The sequence below is a fragment of the Neltuma alba genome, unplaced genomic scaffold (assembly GCF_004799145.2).
Source record: "Neltuma alba isolate B1F8T4 unplaced genomic scaffold, ASM479914v2 tig00007271_pilon, whole genome shotgun sequence".
Taxonomy (NCBI): domain Eukaryota; kingdom Viridiplantae; phylum Streptophyta; class Magnoliopsida; order Fabales; family Fabaceae; genus Neltuma; species Neltuma alba.
In genome coordinates this window covers 19679-37275 of record NW_021634731.1, presented here as the reverse complement: position 1 = coordinate 37275, position 17597 = coordinate 19679, and the positions used below count along the sequence as shown (strand labels likewise).

At 35.3% G+C, this 17597-nt stretch overlaps 2 protein-coding genes and 1 pseudogene across 2 annotated transcripts; 2 read left to right on the top strand and 1 right to left on the bottom strand.

Moving 5' to 3' along the window:
• Nucleotides 1-795: 795 nt before the first annotated feature.
• Nucleotides 796-6607, top strand: LOC114752204 (AUGMIN subunit 4). Its single transcript, XM_028940930.1, has 13 exons — nt 796-972; nt 1151-1198; nt 1387-1512; nt 1647-1976; nt 2098-2197; nt 2358-2400; nt 3059-3152; nt 3288-3359; nt 3540-3598; nt 5000-5068; nt 5152-5203; nt 5503-5580; nt 6324-6607. The coding sequence occupies exons 1-13, from the start codon at nt 844-846 to the stop codon at nt 6399-6401; spliced, it is 1278 nt and encodes a 425-aa protein (XP_028796763.1). The 5' UTR covers nt 796-843; the 3' UTR covers nt 6402-6607.
• A 2044-nt stretch (nt 6608-8651) lies between these two features.
• Nucleotides 8652-9531, top strand: LOC114752192 (protein translation factor SUI1 homolog 2). The gene has a single exon (XM_028940919.1). The coding sequence runs from the start codon at nt 8984-8986 to the stop codon at nt 9320-9322; it is 339 nt and encodes a 112-aa protein (XP_028796752.1). The 5' UTR covers nt 8652-8983; the 3' UTR covers nt 9323-9531.
• A 2130-nt stretch (nt 9532-11661) lies between these two features.
• Nucleotides 11662-15647, bottom strand: LOC114752201 (calcium-dependent protein kinase 33-like; annotated as a pseudogene).
• Between the last annotated feature and the right edge of the window lie 1950 nt (nt 15648-17597).

Sequence of the window (17597 nt, the reverse complement as noted above, 5' to 3'; positions counted from 1 at the left end):
ATCTTTGTTAAGTTTAAATTAAAAAAGATGATAAAATACGACAATGATTAGACTAAAGTTTTACGGATTTTTTTCTGGCAAAAGAAATATTTTATTTTTGAGATGTGAACTGGATATTGTAAAAGAGAGAGAATGACATATTAAAGTAAACTAAAAATAAAAAGGAAAATCTCATAAAAAGAACTTAAAGATGACTAATTTTGTTATTTACAAGTTAAGTTTAGTTAAAATCTGTTAAAATGTAAGATCAATCTTAATTTGAGATTTAATAATTTTCAGATTATTTTCACTAAATCTAAAATTTCAATGTAAAAATAAACACGCAGTAAGTTAATCAGACGAAAATGTTAACCATTCCAGGGAGGCCAGAGCAGAGCAAATTCTTTTGAATCTACCTCTTCCTAACTGACAGATTCTTTCTAGTTATTTTCCGGGCCTCACTAAAATAAATCAGTCTCTAAATTTTGACTTATTACACCTTTCTACAATTTGACTTGATTAAAATTTAATCTCTAAACTTTAACTTGATGAAGTTAATCTTAATTTCAATTGTTTAAAGATTAAGGACTCAATTTTAATCAAGTCAAAATGTATAAGCACGGGTGAGTGAAAACTTCGGATCAAATGATTAATTCCCCCCCCCCCCCAAAAAAAAAGTATTTTTGAAAAGAAAGAAAAAGATAAAATTTCAAGGTGAAGATCGGAGGGATCCATTTGAATTTTGAGGCAAATCGACGGTATTTCTGAAATTGAAAGTTCCTAGCTTCTAAATCCCGCGAAAGTCCGGCAAGGTCTTGTAAGAGAAACGACGCCTTCTTCTTCTTCTTCCCTGACCCTGATCCGATGGTGAAGGGGCTGCACGGCCAAAACCTCCCCGCCGATGTCACTCAGGTCATTGATCAGTTGGAACGCCACTGCTTGGCTCCCGATGGATCTCTCATCTCCAAGCCATTATACAACGATCTCCAAGTGGTAATTTTCACTCTGCTTCCGACTTCCTCAATTGTTGTTTCTTTGGTGTTTGTGAAAATTCCCATGTAAAATCGGGACATGGATGCTTCATTTTGGTTTAAAATCTTGCAGTGCTTCTGCTGAATTAACATGTAGCGTTGAATGTTGTTCGATATTCATTTTCTGAGTTGTGTTGCAGGCGAGAGAGGAAATGTGCAGGGAAAGACTGAGGTACCTGGAAGCCATGGTAAATGATTATTCATAGAATAACATTGAAGTCCTGAATTGTATCTTTATCTTTGAAATTTTATTATATTTGGATTTTAAACAAATGATATGGGACAGATATTTTGTTTTTGCTTATAGTCTTAGTTGGTAGCTAAGGATGGTGTAAAAATTAATTCACTGATACGTATTTATATGGGTTGGCTGCAGGCAATTTACTCTGAGGCCATTGCAATGGTTGAGGAGTATCAGCAAGCCATTTCTGTGGCTAATCTTGGAGGAATTAGAGATACAGCCAGTCTATATCCACAACTTGGATTGAAGAACTCCCCTCAGGTGTTGCATACTTGTACTATAAACTTGACATAAATGACCATAGTTTTCTTTTACAGGGAGGCATAGTAATGCTAGTATGCTTATTCATTTTTTGGGTTCTGGTCAACTATATGTAAATGCCTATGGATTTTCAGGTCTATGAGACTTTAGAGCATCGAATGGTTGTGGCTGAAGCAGCTCAAAGACTGAGGCTTCCTCTTCTCTCCAAAGATGGTGAAATTCATAAAGAAGATATTGAAAAGTTGAGTGCAGCATCTCGAAGCTCGCTGGACAGTACTAGTACCAGCAGCTCAAGCATTAATCCTAATCTTACCACTCCAAATAGCTCTGTTGGCAGTGCCGCTACTGCTCTAGCTGCTACAGATCCAGGAGAACTTGGAGTTGGTGGTGTCCCCAACCGTTTTCTTGGGATCACGCCTGCTTATTTGTGGCAAACTCAGCTTCAACAAACACCATTATCTGTGGTATACTATGTAACTCAGAATATGTATTAGGTTTCAAGCACACTCTTTCTTAGGTTTACTTTGAACTGACTAACTTGGTTTTGTCTTCAAATACTGAAGCGTTGAGCATTTGTGTGTTTAGGACATGACAGAGTATCGCATGTCTCTCTCTCGGGAGATAGAGACTCGATTGAAGGTGAAATGCGATAAGTTAGCAGATGCCTTTGAACTGGATGACATTGGTAAGTGTTTTATATGCTTCAGTTCTCCTATTTAAGTTTCATTGCCCCCAATATATTTCATTAACTGGATACTACTGAAAAATGTGATCATACATGTACTTTGTTTATATCATTTACTTTTTTAGTGATCCTCATACTGATTCCTGATTTCATGATCCAGATTCTTCACCATCAGGAAGTCCAAGTACAAGGCTTCCAGAAAGGTTTGAGCAAACTGCTGGAGCCTCTTCCTTATATTGTTTAGAATTTTCCCCTTTGCTTGCAACTGAGAAACCTTGTCTGCTCTTTTCATCAGTCAAATGAATGGTATTTTTGTTCAATTATGCAACATAGGGCCTCTACTTGAGAAGTGCATGATTGAAAGCGTTACACTGCATACGCTTCATCCTTAGGTGCAGAAAAATTGACTAGATGGTATAATTTATGCCCCGAAGTATCATTTTTATGATTTGGGGAAAGTTGTCTGATGATGCTAATTCTATTTTCATGTAGATATGAGAAGTGTTCAATGATGGAAAATTGACCGTAGTAACTGACCTAGCTAATGATAAATAGGCAGATTTTCCTTTAATATTGATAAACTGAGTAATTTGGATCCAGTTCTGCTGGTTTCTTTAGCTGCGTTAGATGGAGGATTTATCTATATATAACCTGTGTTTTCTTTGACTTCTAGGCGATATCCTAGTTCATATTTTTAATTACTTATGCTAACTATGTATACCGAGCTAATGAGCGTCTTCTTTTTAATATGAAGTAAACACTGCAGCATTAATTCTTCCCATGTTCCAGTAGCTGTAAGTTCTGTGCTGGACCTCTCCATAGACTACAATTTCTCACTCTTCATATCTACTCTTTTACCAGGGTGAAGTTGTTGATTGAGGAGATTGAAAGAGAAGAAACAGCACTAAGGGACGACCTTTATTCTGCAGATAGAAAATTTGCTGAATATTATAATGTACATGCTTGGTCATTTTGTAGAATAACCCTTCTGAAATCACATCTTGAATCTCTGTTTGTGTGTTGGGGCATGCATTCCATTTGCATTTCTTTTCAGTGTTATGTGGATGCTGAAACCGTTATTCTCAATTAGGTCTTGGAGCAGATACTTGGAGTGCTTATTAAACTAGTTAAAGATTTGAAGTTGCAGCATCAGCATAAATACGTGAGTATCATCAATATATTAATGTATAATATAAAATTTATAAGAAACTATACTATTTATAAACCATGAGTAAATAATGTTCACCTTGGACTCCATGTGAAGCATATGGTGCCCAGTCTTGTTTAATATTATCTATTTTGATAACCAAGGTTGTATTGACTGAGTTCAATGTATATGTAGGATGAGCTGCAGAAGACTTGGCTTTGTAAGAGGTGTGAGACCATGAGTGCAAAATTGAGGTTTGTTTGCCGTATGCTACTTTCATCATTTCTTTGTTCTTTATTTTTCATATGATTGTTGTACTTTTTAGACCACAAAAAAGGGGCGTGTGGTAGAACCCAAATGGCTAGATAATTAAGTGAATAAAAAAAACTGAAATATAATCTAGTAGAGGGTTGAGGCAAGAATCTCACTCTCAACTCACTAATAGCCGGGATAAAATCTACTAAAATTTACTTAAGCAAGGATCTCACTTAACTAGATTTAGTAACCAGAAGGAGAATCTCCAAATTACTGAACAAATATTTATTTCTCTCATATGTTAGCTTATAGGATGGCTAACATATTTATAATGCAGAAATTACAATTGAATAAATATAAGAATTAAGTAAATATCCCTAATATCTTGGAACTAACAGAAAGAGACATTGATGGACCTCTAACAACCTAAAGTCCCCTTATTCAATTAATAAATCATTAATAAAATCAATAAAACCTAAAAGACTCATTCAACTCTCCTAAAAAGATGCAAACAGACTCAACCACTACTCCATTCTCCCTATTTCTCCTCTGGTGCGTTAATGTGCTGACTTGGAGTCCTATCAGCGTGACTTACCGAAGGTGGATAGAAAACATTGCTTCTCTTAAAGGGTTAAAGATGGAAGAAAGTAAACATGGAAATCTTTAGTACTCAGCATCTCGGAAAAGTGAGACCGACCCTTTTCGTTGCAGGAACAGAATGATTCTATGCGCAAAATAATATTGTTTCCAAATTTAAATCATTTGGTTGCAGTTTTGTTGCGTTGCATTCATCTCTTAACTATGGGTTTCGGTAAATTATTTACTTAACAGTTGGAGGATATTGTTATGTAATCAACCTGCAAGGTAATATGTTGAATTGTATAGTAGTAGCAGGACATCTCAATCTCATTGCTTGGCAAATTAGTTCCAAGAAGATATTGTGCTAAATGGGACATCAAACATTAATTAATTAAATATTATTAATCTGCTTGAGCCTACATTGAACATTTTGAAAAAATGCAGTGTTAAAGAAACTTTAGTGTCAGGATATGGATTTCATATTTTATTCCCAACAAAACATTTGGGGGATTTATGCTGTTTGATAATTGAAATCAAAGTCAAAATCACTATTAAACTAAGGGCTATGTATTACTACCGTTGTGCTAAATGGCAAGATTTTGGTGAGGATAATCTGGAAAGAGAGAAGTGTGAATTATGTTGGGGGTAGTAACTGAAAGGGAACAAATATGTTGCTTCTAGACGCAATCTGGTATTTCATTCTGAATGAAGTGTTCTAATAGCTGCAAACTTTTTATTTTTCGAGACTATTTTTATCAGCAATTTTAATTCTTGCCAAGTTCTGTTCTCTGACATATGAGCTATTTGCCATTTCAATTCAGGGTTCTTGAACATGTTCTTCTGCTTGAAACTTACACTCAGGATTCTATTCCAGCCCTTCATAAGATAAGGTATCAAAGATAGTTATACCTCTTTTAACTTCATAGCCTGTACTTGGTTTGATATTAATCATCCTTTTTCTTACTGGTTCTAGGAAGTATCTTGTGGAGGCTACAGAAGAAGCTTCTATAGCATATAATAAAGCGGTATAATTCCTGTTTCCTCTAGTGTTCTTTTGGCACGAAGGCGCAAATTCGTTAGTGCAGAATATTATGTCACTGTTATACTTTGAATCATTGGATTATTGGATTCCATGACATAATCTGCTTATCCAATCCCCAAGACGTGATCTACCTTTTGTGCTAGCCTCAAATATTCTTACGCAATATGGTTTTAGTTTCATCTGATGTGGCGGAGCTTATGTTTATCAGTGTTATGATAATATGATTAACGTTACATCCATCTAGTTTGTCTTTATAGATTATATATGAATCTGTTTTACCAGGTTACTCGTCTCCGTGAATACCAAGGTGTCGATCCTCACTTCGACAACATTGCAAGGCAATACCATGTTATTGTGAAGGTGAATATTTATTTGGCTTATCAGTTACTCCCTCTGGCCGCACATCAATTTTTTTCCACATGTGCCCCCAATTTAATGTTTGAATTTCTATCTTATATTTAATGGTTATTAATTATTACTCCCAATATGATGAAGGGCATAATTGGGGTAATGTAATTAATGCACCAAACATGAGCCGTTTGTTTCTCACTCTCTTGTCCTATTTATAAGATTCAAAAATTTAAATTGGTTTGGTCTTTTATAAGATCCTACTAAGAATTGTTTGAACATTAAATGTGTTTTTATCAATTTTGATCCTAATTAATTTTCTATTCTCGCTCCTCATTTTTTCTCATGCTTCATTCTCTTTCATCTTTTATCGCATTGCCAATGTTTTCTCTCTTTTTTACTCCCTCGTTAAATAAGAACATATTTGGGGGAAAAAACAGGCTTAATTTTTTTACATATTTATTGCTTTTAAGTAATTTTAATTGTTCTCTCAAACCTCATAATTTAGTTAATAGAATCTTATAAAAAAGATAAGAGAGAATATAATTTAGAGCAAAACACGTCTCCCAAAATTCTCTTATATTCAAGACTGGAGGGAGCATAACATTAGTAGATGTTCTTTGTCTCACCAAACCCATAACACACTCTCACACTTCATATGTGTCTGTCATTACTCATTACCATGGTCAATTGGGTAATTGACTTTCACAGAGGATGGTGCTATGGGGATTTCTTACGCTTATGATTCTTTACAGAAATTGGAGAATATGAAATGGACAATTCAGCAAGTGGAAATGGACCTGAAACGTTTGCCAGATAACCCAGGCACCTAGAATACAATATATGGTACTGTTTAATTTTGTATTAGAAATATTTCTGTCTACTTGGTAACAGCCAACAAGGTTTGTAAATGAACATGAGGCTTTTCTTCTTTCTTTTTTGCTTCTTTCTTTTCTTATTTTATCCAATCCTGGTTTGGCTAGATAAATATTGATTTAAATGCCTAGCTTTGAGGCATTTAATGAGATTTCAATTTTCATAGGTTTTATTTTTAATTTTTTAAAAAAGTGCCAATGTCTTCACGAATGGTTGGTCACTGCCAATGTTATAGGAAAACGGTATCATCAATGCATATTCATAAATATTTTGATAAAATAAAATGGTTTGTTGGCCAAAGCCATAACGAGCAAGGCTTTCATCTCTTTTGTAGTAAGAAAAAACAATAATACAGAAACAACACTCAACTTATAGGGTGAGATATAAATTGATTTAGTTTTCATTTTCTAAAGAAGTGAATGGTGATCATGAGAACTTCAGTGGCATCTACTTTACCTGTGTCTCAAAACTCACGCAGATTTAAGATTGTTGTGTTTTTTTCCTGGTAAAACTGGAAAAGAAAATTTTTTCCCCCCCCCCTTTTCAGGCAAAAGGGAGGGAGCCAAATGGATCACTGAGTTCTAGCGGGGATCACACCCTGGCTCCCAACTTCCCACAAAAAGGTGAAAATAAAAAATCAAAACGTTGAGTCAACCTGTTCCATTTGGTCCTTGTTATCCAATAATTTTTCCCCCTGCACTGTGTCCTGTAAATTTCTATCTGTCTCTCCCAACACGTTTTCAAGTTAAAATATACATAAAAATCCCTTTCTTATTTTTAATATTTTACTGAAACGAAGCAGATCAGAAGGGCCCCAACCAAGCTGATTATGTAGAGGCTCAGGCTTCTTCAATAACAGCTTTTGTGTTAAACAAACATTAAAAAAAAAGTGAACAACAACAACAACAAGAATAATAAGAGGAAGAACCTCGGTTATTGGATAATCTCAGAATTTTTTGGCCAAATAAAAAGAAAAATCCCCAGAAATTGGCGTTTCTGGATGCTTCTGTCATTCTCTCCACCACACAAACCTAACGATGTGGGGCCCCCAACCGTCAACTCGCTTTATGCCCGTTCCCTATTCTCACGCCTTTGTTGCTTCCCGGGGGCTGCGTCCATACTACGCTTCTCCACCTTTTTGACCCTGAGAAGGAAAAAAAAAGGTTATTTAAATAAAACAAAATCCAAAACTGCAATCAAGTCCCACTCAAAAAAATTAAATACAAAAAGGTCTTTTAAAATTATAAAATTATTCTGAAATCTCAATAAAATTTTTATAATAAATTTTATCTATTTAATTACTGAATTTTTTTTAGTTTGTATTAACAACTGAAAGAGTAGTGGTTGACAACTTATGATATAATAATTGCCAACTATCATGGTTGATTTGACAATTCATACGTTACATTTATGATATGCTAAGAAATATGTTGTCAAACCAGTTGTGATAGTTGTCAATTCTTACACCTTAAGTTGTTAATCATTACTTTTTCAATTATTAATACAAACTTAAAAAAAAAAGAAGAGTAATTTGGTAATTAAACAAATAAAATTTATTGTAAAAAAGTTTTTTAGGACTTCAAAATAATTTTATCATTTTAAGAGACTTTTTTATATTTAACTCTGTTAGATGGGATCTAATTGCAATTCTCCCTATAATCAAATAAGTTGATTAAAAAAAATGAAATTGTTTCAACATTAAATTGTTTATATTCATTCGTGAAAATTCGAAGGAATCAGGACCATCCACGTGTGCGATCTCACGTTTCGTGTTTGGTACCTTCCAGCTTAGGTCCTTCGCAACTGGGGGGCTCCTTCCGCGACTTCACCCCCGGCCCCGCTCGCGCCTATATATAATCCCCCCGCGTTCGTTGTGTTTACTCATACGCTTTCTCTTGTCTGTTCTCGAAGCTTGCCAGCTCTCGAAACTTCTCTGCTTTTCAGGTTCGTCTTTCTGCTTGTTCCTCCTCACCATGTTCTCTGTTTCTAGTCTTTCGATCTTGTGGTTCTGTCGTCGGATTCTGACTTCGTATCCTATTCTTGGTTTCGATCTATCTGTGAGTTGTCTATGTTGCGTTGTTGGAGAATATGGGGTGATCGTTCTTTTTTCTTCCTGCCGTAGGAGTTTAGTAGAGTCCTTTTTTTTCTTTTTACACCGTGGACATTTTCCTGAGTTATTTGAAATTTCCTTTTTAAGTTCGGTTTTCTTTTTGGTGTTTGAAAGATTTGTGTGTTGAGTTGCTCATGTAAAGCTGTGTGATTATTCTTCAGGCCTTCCTTTGACGGAGTTCCTTTTCAATAATATGAGTTGGAATTACGATCCTCGAACCTTTAGTGTCTATGTTTTTAGGACGAGTTTCGTCGGTTTGTTCTTTATAAATCGGATTTAACGCGCGGCAAATTTTCCTAGGAGGAGTATGGGGGAGTTTTTGTGGATTTCTTACTTGATTATGATATGAATAGCTCACGAAATATTTTCTGTTCCTTGCAGTCGCTTTCTGCGTTCTCTAGGTCCACAAGAGCTCACTAAACAAGGTACATGGTTGATTCGGAAGTTCCGATTCCCACTCCCTTTGATCCATTCGCTGAAGACAAAGAATCGGATGCTCCGGGAGCCAAAGGGTATGTGCATGTCAGGATACAACAGAGGAATGGAAAGAAGAGTCTGACCACCGTTCAAGGACTGAAGAAAGAGTACAGCTACGAGAAGATCCTCAAGGACCTCAAGAAGGAGTTCTGCTGCAACGGCAACGTTGTGCAGGACAAGGAGCTGGGCAAGATCATTCAGCTTCAGGGTGATCAGCGCAAGAACGTCTCTCAATTCCTGGTCCAGGCCGGTCTGGTCAGGAAGGACCAGATTAAGATTCATGGTTTTTAAACGTTGAGGTTCTGCTTACCGGTAGCTTGCGACAATCAGGCGGGTGGGTTCGTTTCGTGTATTTATCTTTTTGTGTGTGAAGTTCGATGAGTGAATTTGAAATAATTATAAGTGATTTTTCTTAAGTTATAGCGGATGTAATATGGATGGATGTAGGAAGCCCACCTTGTGTTCAAGAATAATACATGATGATACTATCATTTGGAGGAGATTCTCGTGTGTTTGTTCGTTTCATTCTGATCTTTTATGGTCGAACTTGAACTTTCGAACGGTGAAATCGGTGGCTTAGATATAATTCGAAGGAAAAGAAGAAAAAAGAACGCGTGACGTGCGATGTTTGTCTTGTTCTCTATTGCGCTCAAGAGTTTCAAGTAAAAAATGGCGGAAAGTAGAAACAACTTGGTTCTATTCGCACCGCCCGTGACTTGAACAGAACCCTCTTACGCGGTTGAGTGTCGTCGACAGGTATATCCCATTAGCAACGTGTATGATGCTTGTGCGCATCTCTGTTCTGCATTCTTTTTGGAAAAAGGGTCTCGACAATATGAAATTTAAAATCTCTCAATCTCCTGGACGAAAAAAAAAAAAAAAATTGGGGGGGGGGGTAATTAAATAGAAGTATTAGTACTTTTTGAAAGATTATGTTTGTATTTATTTTTTTCCCTCTCTATTTTCCTTTCCTATGCAAGAAAGAATCTGGAACTCCATGGAGGCTGGGATCAATGACTCCGCCCCCATAAGCGTGCCTGAAGGAGAAATGACTCGTTTAATACTTCTTTATCATACTGTAGGTGGGTATTCTTTTCGGGCGATCAATTTTTGTAAGATGTTGATTTGTTTGCCAAAACAATCTTCTCTTACAAGATGGTGCGTTACAATTTTGATCTGATTTGGAAGCGAAAAAAACTTCAACATCGTGGTCAATAACAAGAGAGCACCATATAAACCAAGACGCATGGACTTTAAAGCGGTTTTCTTCTCTCAATCCATGTTCTTCACAAGTACTGGTTTTCATTTAATTTCAAGCTTTCACAAACTTCTAACTCATCGCTGAAAGTCGCCTTTTATTAACCTTTCAAAACAGAACAAGAGAAGGAATCACAGAATTCTTTGATCCAAAAGGTCGAGCACTGATTATTCAAAAGGTCCACCATTGACTAATTGCTTCTGCCTCCATCATATCATGATGATGTTCCTTAAATCCATGGAGGCCTCTGAATCCAATAAACAACTTTCTATGGCAACTCATTGGAAAATGTCTTGCGTTTTTTTTGTTTTTCCCCGTAGGTAACATCATGTTATAACCATGGTCTTAAAAACCAACTGCTTAGAACATTTCAAGATCCACGGTTTTTGACATCTTAATTTACTGTTTCGGAGGCCCACCTTTGCTTTCTCTCCTTGCGAAGAACGAAGAACCTCGTTAAAATGCTTCCGCAGTGAACTTAGATACGATTTTATTAAAGATTGGATTAATTTTGTTTCTCTTTGATATTTAGGGTTCGTCTCTATGTTTATATTTGTAGAATATCATATAATTAATGTGTTTACATATCACATATGATATAAATATTTCCTGCACAAAAGCTTCAAACTTTATGTTTCAAGGATTACGTTTCTCTTGAAAATTTTGAAGACCATTATAGAATATTATTCAAGCAAGTAGAGAAAAAAAATTTCTGAATTTGTTTCAAAATTAAAGAAATACGATTAATCAAAATATTATGATTCAAATGAAATAGTCCAACCTCTCATAGACTTGCAACACCCTCCGGATTGAGAAAAGCTACTAATATACATGAGGAAAAATTCGTTATTGCAAAATTTTATTGATGAGAACAAACTTTTATGCCGATAAATTTTTATATGCAGAAAATACTGAATATCAGTACTATGATTTAAGTCATCTTTACCTTAAAGTTTTCAAAGTTCCTTTTCCCAATTTTTTATATAAACACTATAAAAACTTTTGGGTCAAGAGTCATTTTTTATTAAAAAAATTCTCGTGAAAACACTATGCATGCTCGAAAGTTTTTTTGACTCTTGGACCTGAAAGTATTAAAAAAAAGGAAGCAATGTTGTCCTACTCCAATAAGAATAAACTCCTCAAAGAGGGTCTCTCTAGATCTTCATTTTTTGGTTCTTGTCCACCGAATTTACTAGATTTAGTGGCTAGCGAAAGAGTGGGATCTGATTCCCCCATGAGTTGATCTTTTTTGGTTTTGGACTTTTGTCCTCTCTTGTACCAAAAAAAAAAAAAAGAATAAACTTCTATAATCATAAAGTTACATATATAAATAGGGTATGGACCAGTTTTTTTCTCAGAAGCATTTTATTAGCAAGCCAAAGTAAAATTCTCCTCACATTATTATATTGTACATCCTAAAATCACTTCCAAAAAACAGATGAGGGGCACTTTTCAAGCTTCAGCAAACTGGATCCTTATCCTATCCCGGAATAAAAATCACCTTTTTCCTAGGCGAGTTTCTACTTCGAAACAAGTCAACAATTAACAGACAAACAACTGGCTCACAGTTATGCTTAACCTTGTAATCGAAACAAATCTAAAAATCGAAGCTTTACATGCCTAAGAAATAAAATGACACGTTTCAGTAATATTTGGGTCCAAAATTATGATTGAAAGGACTGAATCTCTTCGCAAAAGTAGAGTTTTTTTTTTTTTTACACTCAGGGTCTCAAATACAGCAAGCTCGAGCAACTTATAGTGTGGTTCAGAATAGCTTGCCTTGCGGGGTTCCACTCCTCATCATTGCACAGAATTCTTCATAATTGATCCTACCATCCTGAAAACCCATAAAAGATTCAGCATAAATTATGGAGCTATAACACCAAAATATAGCCATATAACTAATAAAGTGATTGATTACATTATCTGTGTCAACTTCTGATATGATTTCCTTGATTGTGCCTTCATCGCCCATGCCATATTCTTTCATGGCAGTTTCAAGTTCATCTCTTGTTATGAATCTGCAATGAAATTAAACAAAGAATGTCTTAATGCTTCAGAAAAACCAAATACACTCATTTAGCATGATTTTGAATTCAGTGTGTTCCTTTACTAAACAGTACACATTATCAGTTATCTTAGGAATACGAATAGTGAATAGAAGAACTCACCCACTGTGATCTTTATCAAAATACTGGAAGGCTTTGTAGAGATGTTCGTCTCTTTCTAATCTATGTCTATGCATTGTGGCAGTGATAAACTCTATGTAGTCAATGGTGCCGTTTCCATCTTACAGCTTCCATAAGCTGCTTCACTTCAGCCTCTGTGAGCTTTGAGCCAAGTCTCTGCAATCCCTCCTTTAGTTCCTCATAGGTGATCGTACCGCTGTTGTCAGTGTCCATATTTGTAAACATTGCCTTCAACCCTTGGATCTCTTCTTCAGAGAGATTTTCCGCAATGACCTAAAGGAATTTAGCATCATAAACGCAACAGTGAAACACTTGAATATTGTCTCTCTAAGTATCTAACCATGTTAGTGGTTCCTTCCTAATTCGCAGCAAACAGCACAGTAGCTAAACTTTTCACAACCAGTGGATTGACTCACCTTCAGGGCAAGTTTCTTTAGCTTATTCATTGCTCTGAATTGCTTCATTCTGGAAAGGACTGCACTATCTATCGGCTTGTCAGATGCATTTCCATCTTCTCTAATCCATGGATGCTCTATTCAGCCATATAATACATTAATTCAGTTAGTTGAGAAATGAATATGAATTAAAGAAGAAAATATTCAACGATGTTAGTCCACATGACAGTGAAAGTAATTAGAATTCAGTAAGCCTTGTAAAAGAATATTACATGATCAATATCTTCATCTTCAATTATTTTTCTCTTTTCTCTTCTATTATTTGACTTAAATACACTTTAAACAAATCTAGCCAATGGAAAAGAATAGTATACTAGTGAAATTAGAGTTCCCATGTAAGAGGTTAAACCATCTAGGATTTACGCATAACAGATGCTAAGTTGAATGCTCAATGACAGGTGATCATAACCACCTTGTGCCTGTATTTCCATAATTTTTATTTTTTTGGGGTCAGAACTCTGGCTTGTCACGAGTATACCTGTGGATCAGACTCATGAAATGATATCATGAGAACTTTTCCAGGCCCAATCACAGAAGTAGAGAATGATGACATTCTAAAGATTCCTCTGTAAGTGGAAGGTTACAGTTTCTTGAAGTGACATGACAAAGAGAGAACAACAAAAATTACATACCTAGAACCTGAGCAGAAGTGATGCGCTTTTTTGGGTCTTGAGTCAGCATCTTACGAACAAGATCCTTGGCACTGTTTGATATGCTTGGCCATGGTTGACTTTCAAAATCAATATGACCTTCCAAAATGGCATCAAATATTCCCTTTTCCGTCTCTACAGAACACATGTGATAGAAATTAGTCAAGCTATAAAAGTCATGGAGAAAATGGAAAGTAAAGAACAATAGGCTCTAATAGAGCACAATAATCCCATTATGAAAAGGAATGTCGCTGTTTACCAGCCCAAAAAGGAGGTACACCACTGAGTAAGATATACAATATCACTCCTGCACTCCATATGTCAATTTCCTTCCCGTATTTGCGCCGTAGGACTTCAGGAGCAACATAATAGGCACTCCCAACTATATCCTTATAAACCTTTCCTGAGGAGAAGTAATTTATGAAGAGATAAATCATCTTATCAGGGGGGGGGGGAGTAACTGTCAAACATAATAGAAATGCACATTTTCTTTGTAATTTTTCACATGACATCTGAGGCATCTTGTAGGTTATGTGGAGCCCTCAATTCCCAACATATACACATCATTGAGAGTCCAAGAATTTCATAAAACCTAAGATCTTAACTTGTATGACACATGGAGTGAATGAGAATACTCGGTTCTAGTTCTGTTGGCTTCTGATTTGGTTCACAAACATGGCTTTTTATAAGACTAATTATGAATACGATGGAGTATCTAAATACATATTTGCCTATCAAGTATCATGTTGCTTCTTGTTTTATGCATCTACCACTTCAATAATGATATGATTATGAAAGCTAACAATTAGCATTATATATTTACCTAGCAGAAATAAGACAGAGGTAAAAGATCAACTTAAGCAGAAAGCTCAAGATATTCTAATAAATTTGAAGGCTTAATTTATCTAGAGGAATAAATCTAATGACTAAAACCCAAGGAGACATAATTTTTCAGCACCAACTTGTAAATTCATTTAAACAAATGACCAGTGATGGGGAAGAAAATTGTACCTTCCTCAATGAAAACGGACAAACCGAAATCTGTGGCTTTGAGAAGTGCCTTTTCATCCTTACTGGACAACAAGAAATTCTCAGGCTTGAGATCTCTATGCATCACACCCATAAAGTGGCAGATATGAACAACATTAACAATCTGTCTACATATAGAAGCGGCAGCTCTTTCACTGTAATGTCCCTTGGCAATAATCCGATCAAAGAGCTCACCCCCTGCACACAGCTCCATCACAAGATGAACAGACTGACTATCTTCATAAGCACCTTTGAACTCCACAATATTAGGCTGCCCACTCAAATGCTGCATAATATGAATCTCCCTCTTCATATCCTCCTTATCAGCTCTGCTTGTAAGCTTCCTCTTCGAGATTGACTTGCAAGCGTACGATCTACCCGTTGAAATCTCAGTGCAGAGATAGGTCACACCAAATTGACCCCTACCCAGTTCTTTCCCGAGCCTGTAAAATTGCTTCACATCTTCAAATTGCTTCCCCAGAATCGTACTGTGGCCGGTCTTACTAGGATATAGGGAAGCCCTAGAAGAGGGCTTTTCGGGTAATTGATACGGCTGATGAGAAGTGGGTTTCGGTTGATTTCCATGGGGTTCATGGGTTTTGTAATTCTGCGCTCCGGTTCCCCCAACTGATCTGTATCCATTATATTCTCGCTCTGAATCTTTGTTTTTACTCAAACACAGACCCATTTCCGATGAGATACTCAGAAGAAACCTCTTGAAGCTGATTCAGTTAAGAACAGGGGGGGTGGATACAGAGAACTACAAAAGGGTCAGATCAGAAATCTGGACACCAATACAGATCGTTGTGAAAGTCAAAAAAACGGTGATTAAGCAGAGGAGAAAAATAAAATAATAGAGACAAGAAGACGGAGTCAAAAGGATGGATAGAGACGAAGATGCGAAGAAGGCGACGAGACAAGGAAGGAATAGCCAAGTTTGATCCTGAAAGGAAGAAAAACTTGAAGAACAAAGGATGAAAGAAAATTATACTTTTTGAAATGTGTGAAAGTGAAAGGATGTGAAGGGGGAAAAAAAGCAAGTGGATGATGGATTGAGCAATTAACAATGTGAAAACAAACGGAGTAATAACAGTCTTTCACAAGAAGACAGAACAGAAAACCTCCATTAACACGCAACAGAGAGAATTAGAAATGCAAAACTTGAAGTGGCCACAACCCAAATATCATTCTCTTGCGTGATTTTCTAGTGTTAGTTCTATGCTGGCAAATAGAAAGAAAGAAAAAGAAAAATCTTAACGCGTTGAAGCAGAAGCAGCTAAGCAAGCCTTCCAACTTCCAACTAACTTTCACTTGAGACAGTTAATTTGTTGGCGGAGCCGCGTACGAGTAATTTTCGTTTAGTTTTTACATTTACCCCCGCTGAGTTTTGACCGTAACGCTGATTATGGGCCTGTTTGGATATCTCAAAACCGTGGTTTTCAGAAGCACTTTTTCGTAAAATGAGATAATCTCCTCCACATATTTACTTCGTAATCCATAGAAACACTTCTGAAACCATGGTTTGGTTTCTATCCAAACACACCCTATGAAGTAACCAGAGGGAATGTAATTAAAAAAATAATAATTACTCCCACGAGTTGGAATTTGAATGATAAATATAAGATTTTAAACTATTTTTGTAAGGAAAAAAAATCATTTTTTCTCACATATTTTTATTTTTTTAATTTTTTTGTTGATTACACATGTTAAAAAAATTCACAGTAATAAAAGAATAGTGCCGAGTATCATCAATAATTAAAAGAAATGCTTTAGAAAAATCAATATATTTTTTTACAAATAATTAATTTAATTAAGCTTCAAAATACAAAAAAAAAAGCATTTGTATTAAAGATTTTAAATCACACACGAAACCATTTTATAAAAAATAAAATTTTCGATATATCAGGTCAAAAGAAATCTCAGTATCAACTTTTCATTAAATTAAAATATTTAATAGAAGGAGTCATCAACAATTCGGACTTTGATATAAACATGTTTAGCTGTCACCTTTGACGTGTAATATTTTTAAGCGTAGTTAAGATTATTAAAACTCTTGGTGAGTAATGCAAATATCATCAACATAAGAGATAAATAAAATTAATAATAAATGTATATTAGAAAAGTAAGCTTGTTCCCAGACGCGGATGGTGATAAAAATTTCATATTTACAATTAAAAATGACTGCTTCTTTTTTTTGTTTATTTAATTTATCGATGCAAGTTTTTTCGGTCAACATGACAAGGTGAGTTGAGTGGAGTTTATCCAGAAGATTTAATTAATTTAATTAATTTAATTTATGAAAGTCTAAAGAGCAATTGATGATTGGGTGGGCGAAAGTGATGATGCCGCACAAACAACAGAAAAATAAAAAGGGGAATTATATAAGCAAATAGTTCCTTGGTCCCGTGAATCTTTGTGTATCTTTCTTTTTAAAAAAATTGGAAAAGCAAATTATGACGTCTGCATGACGTTAACCCGACAATCACGCGCATAAATCTTACATCGACAGGCGGCATGTTTGAATTTTTGGCTTATATCAAGATGTAGTATAATCGTTAAGTTTATAAAATACTCTATGCTTTTTATAAAATGCAATTAACTAATTTTAAAAAAATAGTTAAATTAACTATTTGTATTAAATAAATATTATTTTTTTAAATACGCTAATAATGATTATTAGCTACAACTACTATTTAACGAACCTTACTTTAAAAAATAGATAAATATGATAAATAAAATAGATCGGGATTTTATATTTAGGATCAAACAGAATGTCAAATTAGTTCTTATATTAAGAACCAAAGGTAATATATTTTTAGTTTTTAAATTTTAATCCTTAATCTTTTTAACAACAAATGCTTACTACGCCAACAAGAATTGATAAGAAGCTGACTAATAATCCATAAGATCATGAGGTTAAATCCCCCTCCTGATGTGAGACTCCTTAAACCCAACTTGCATAAATTTTTTTGCATGGAAAAAAAA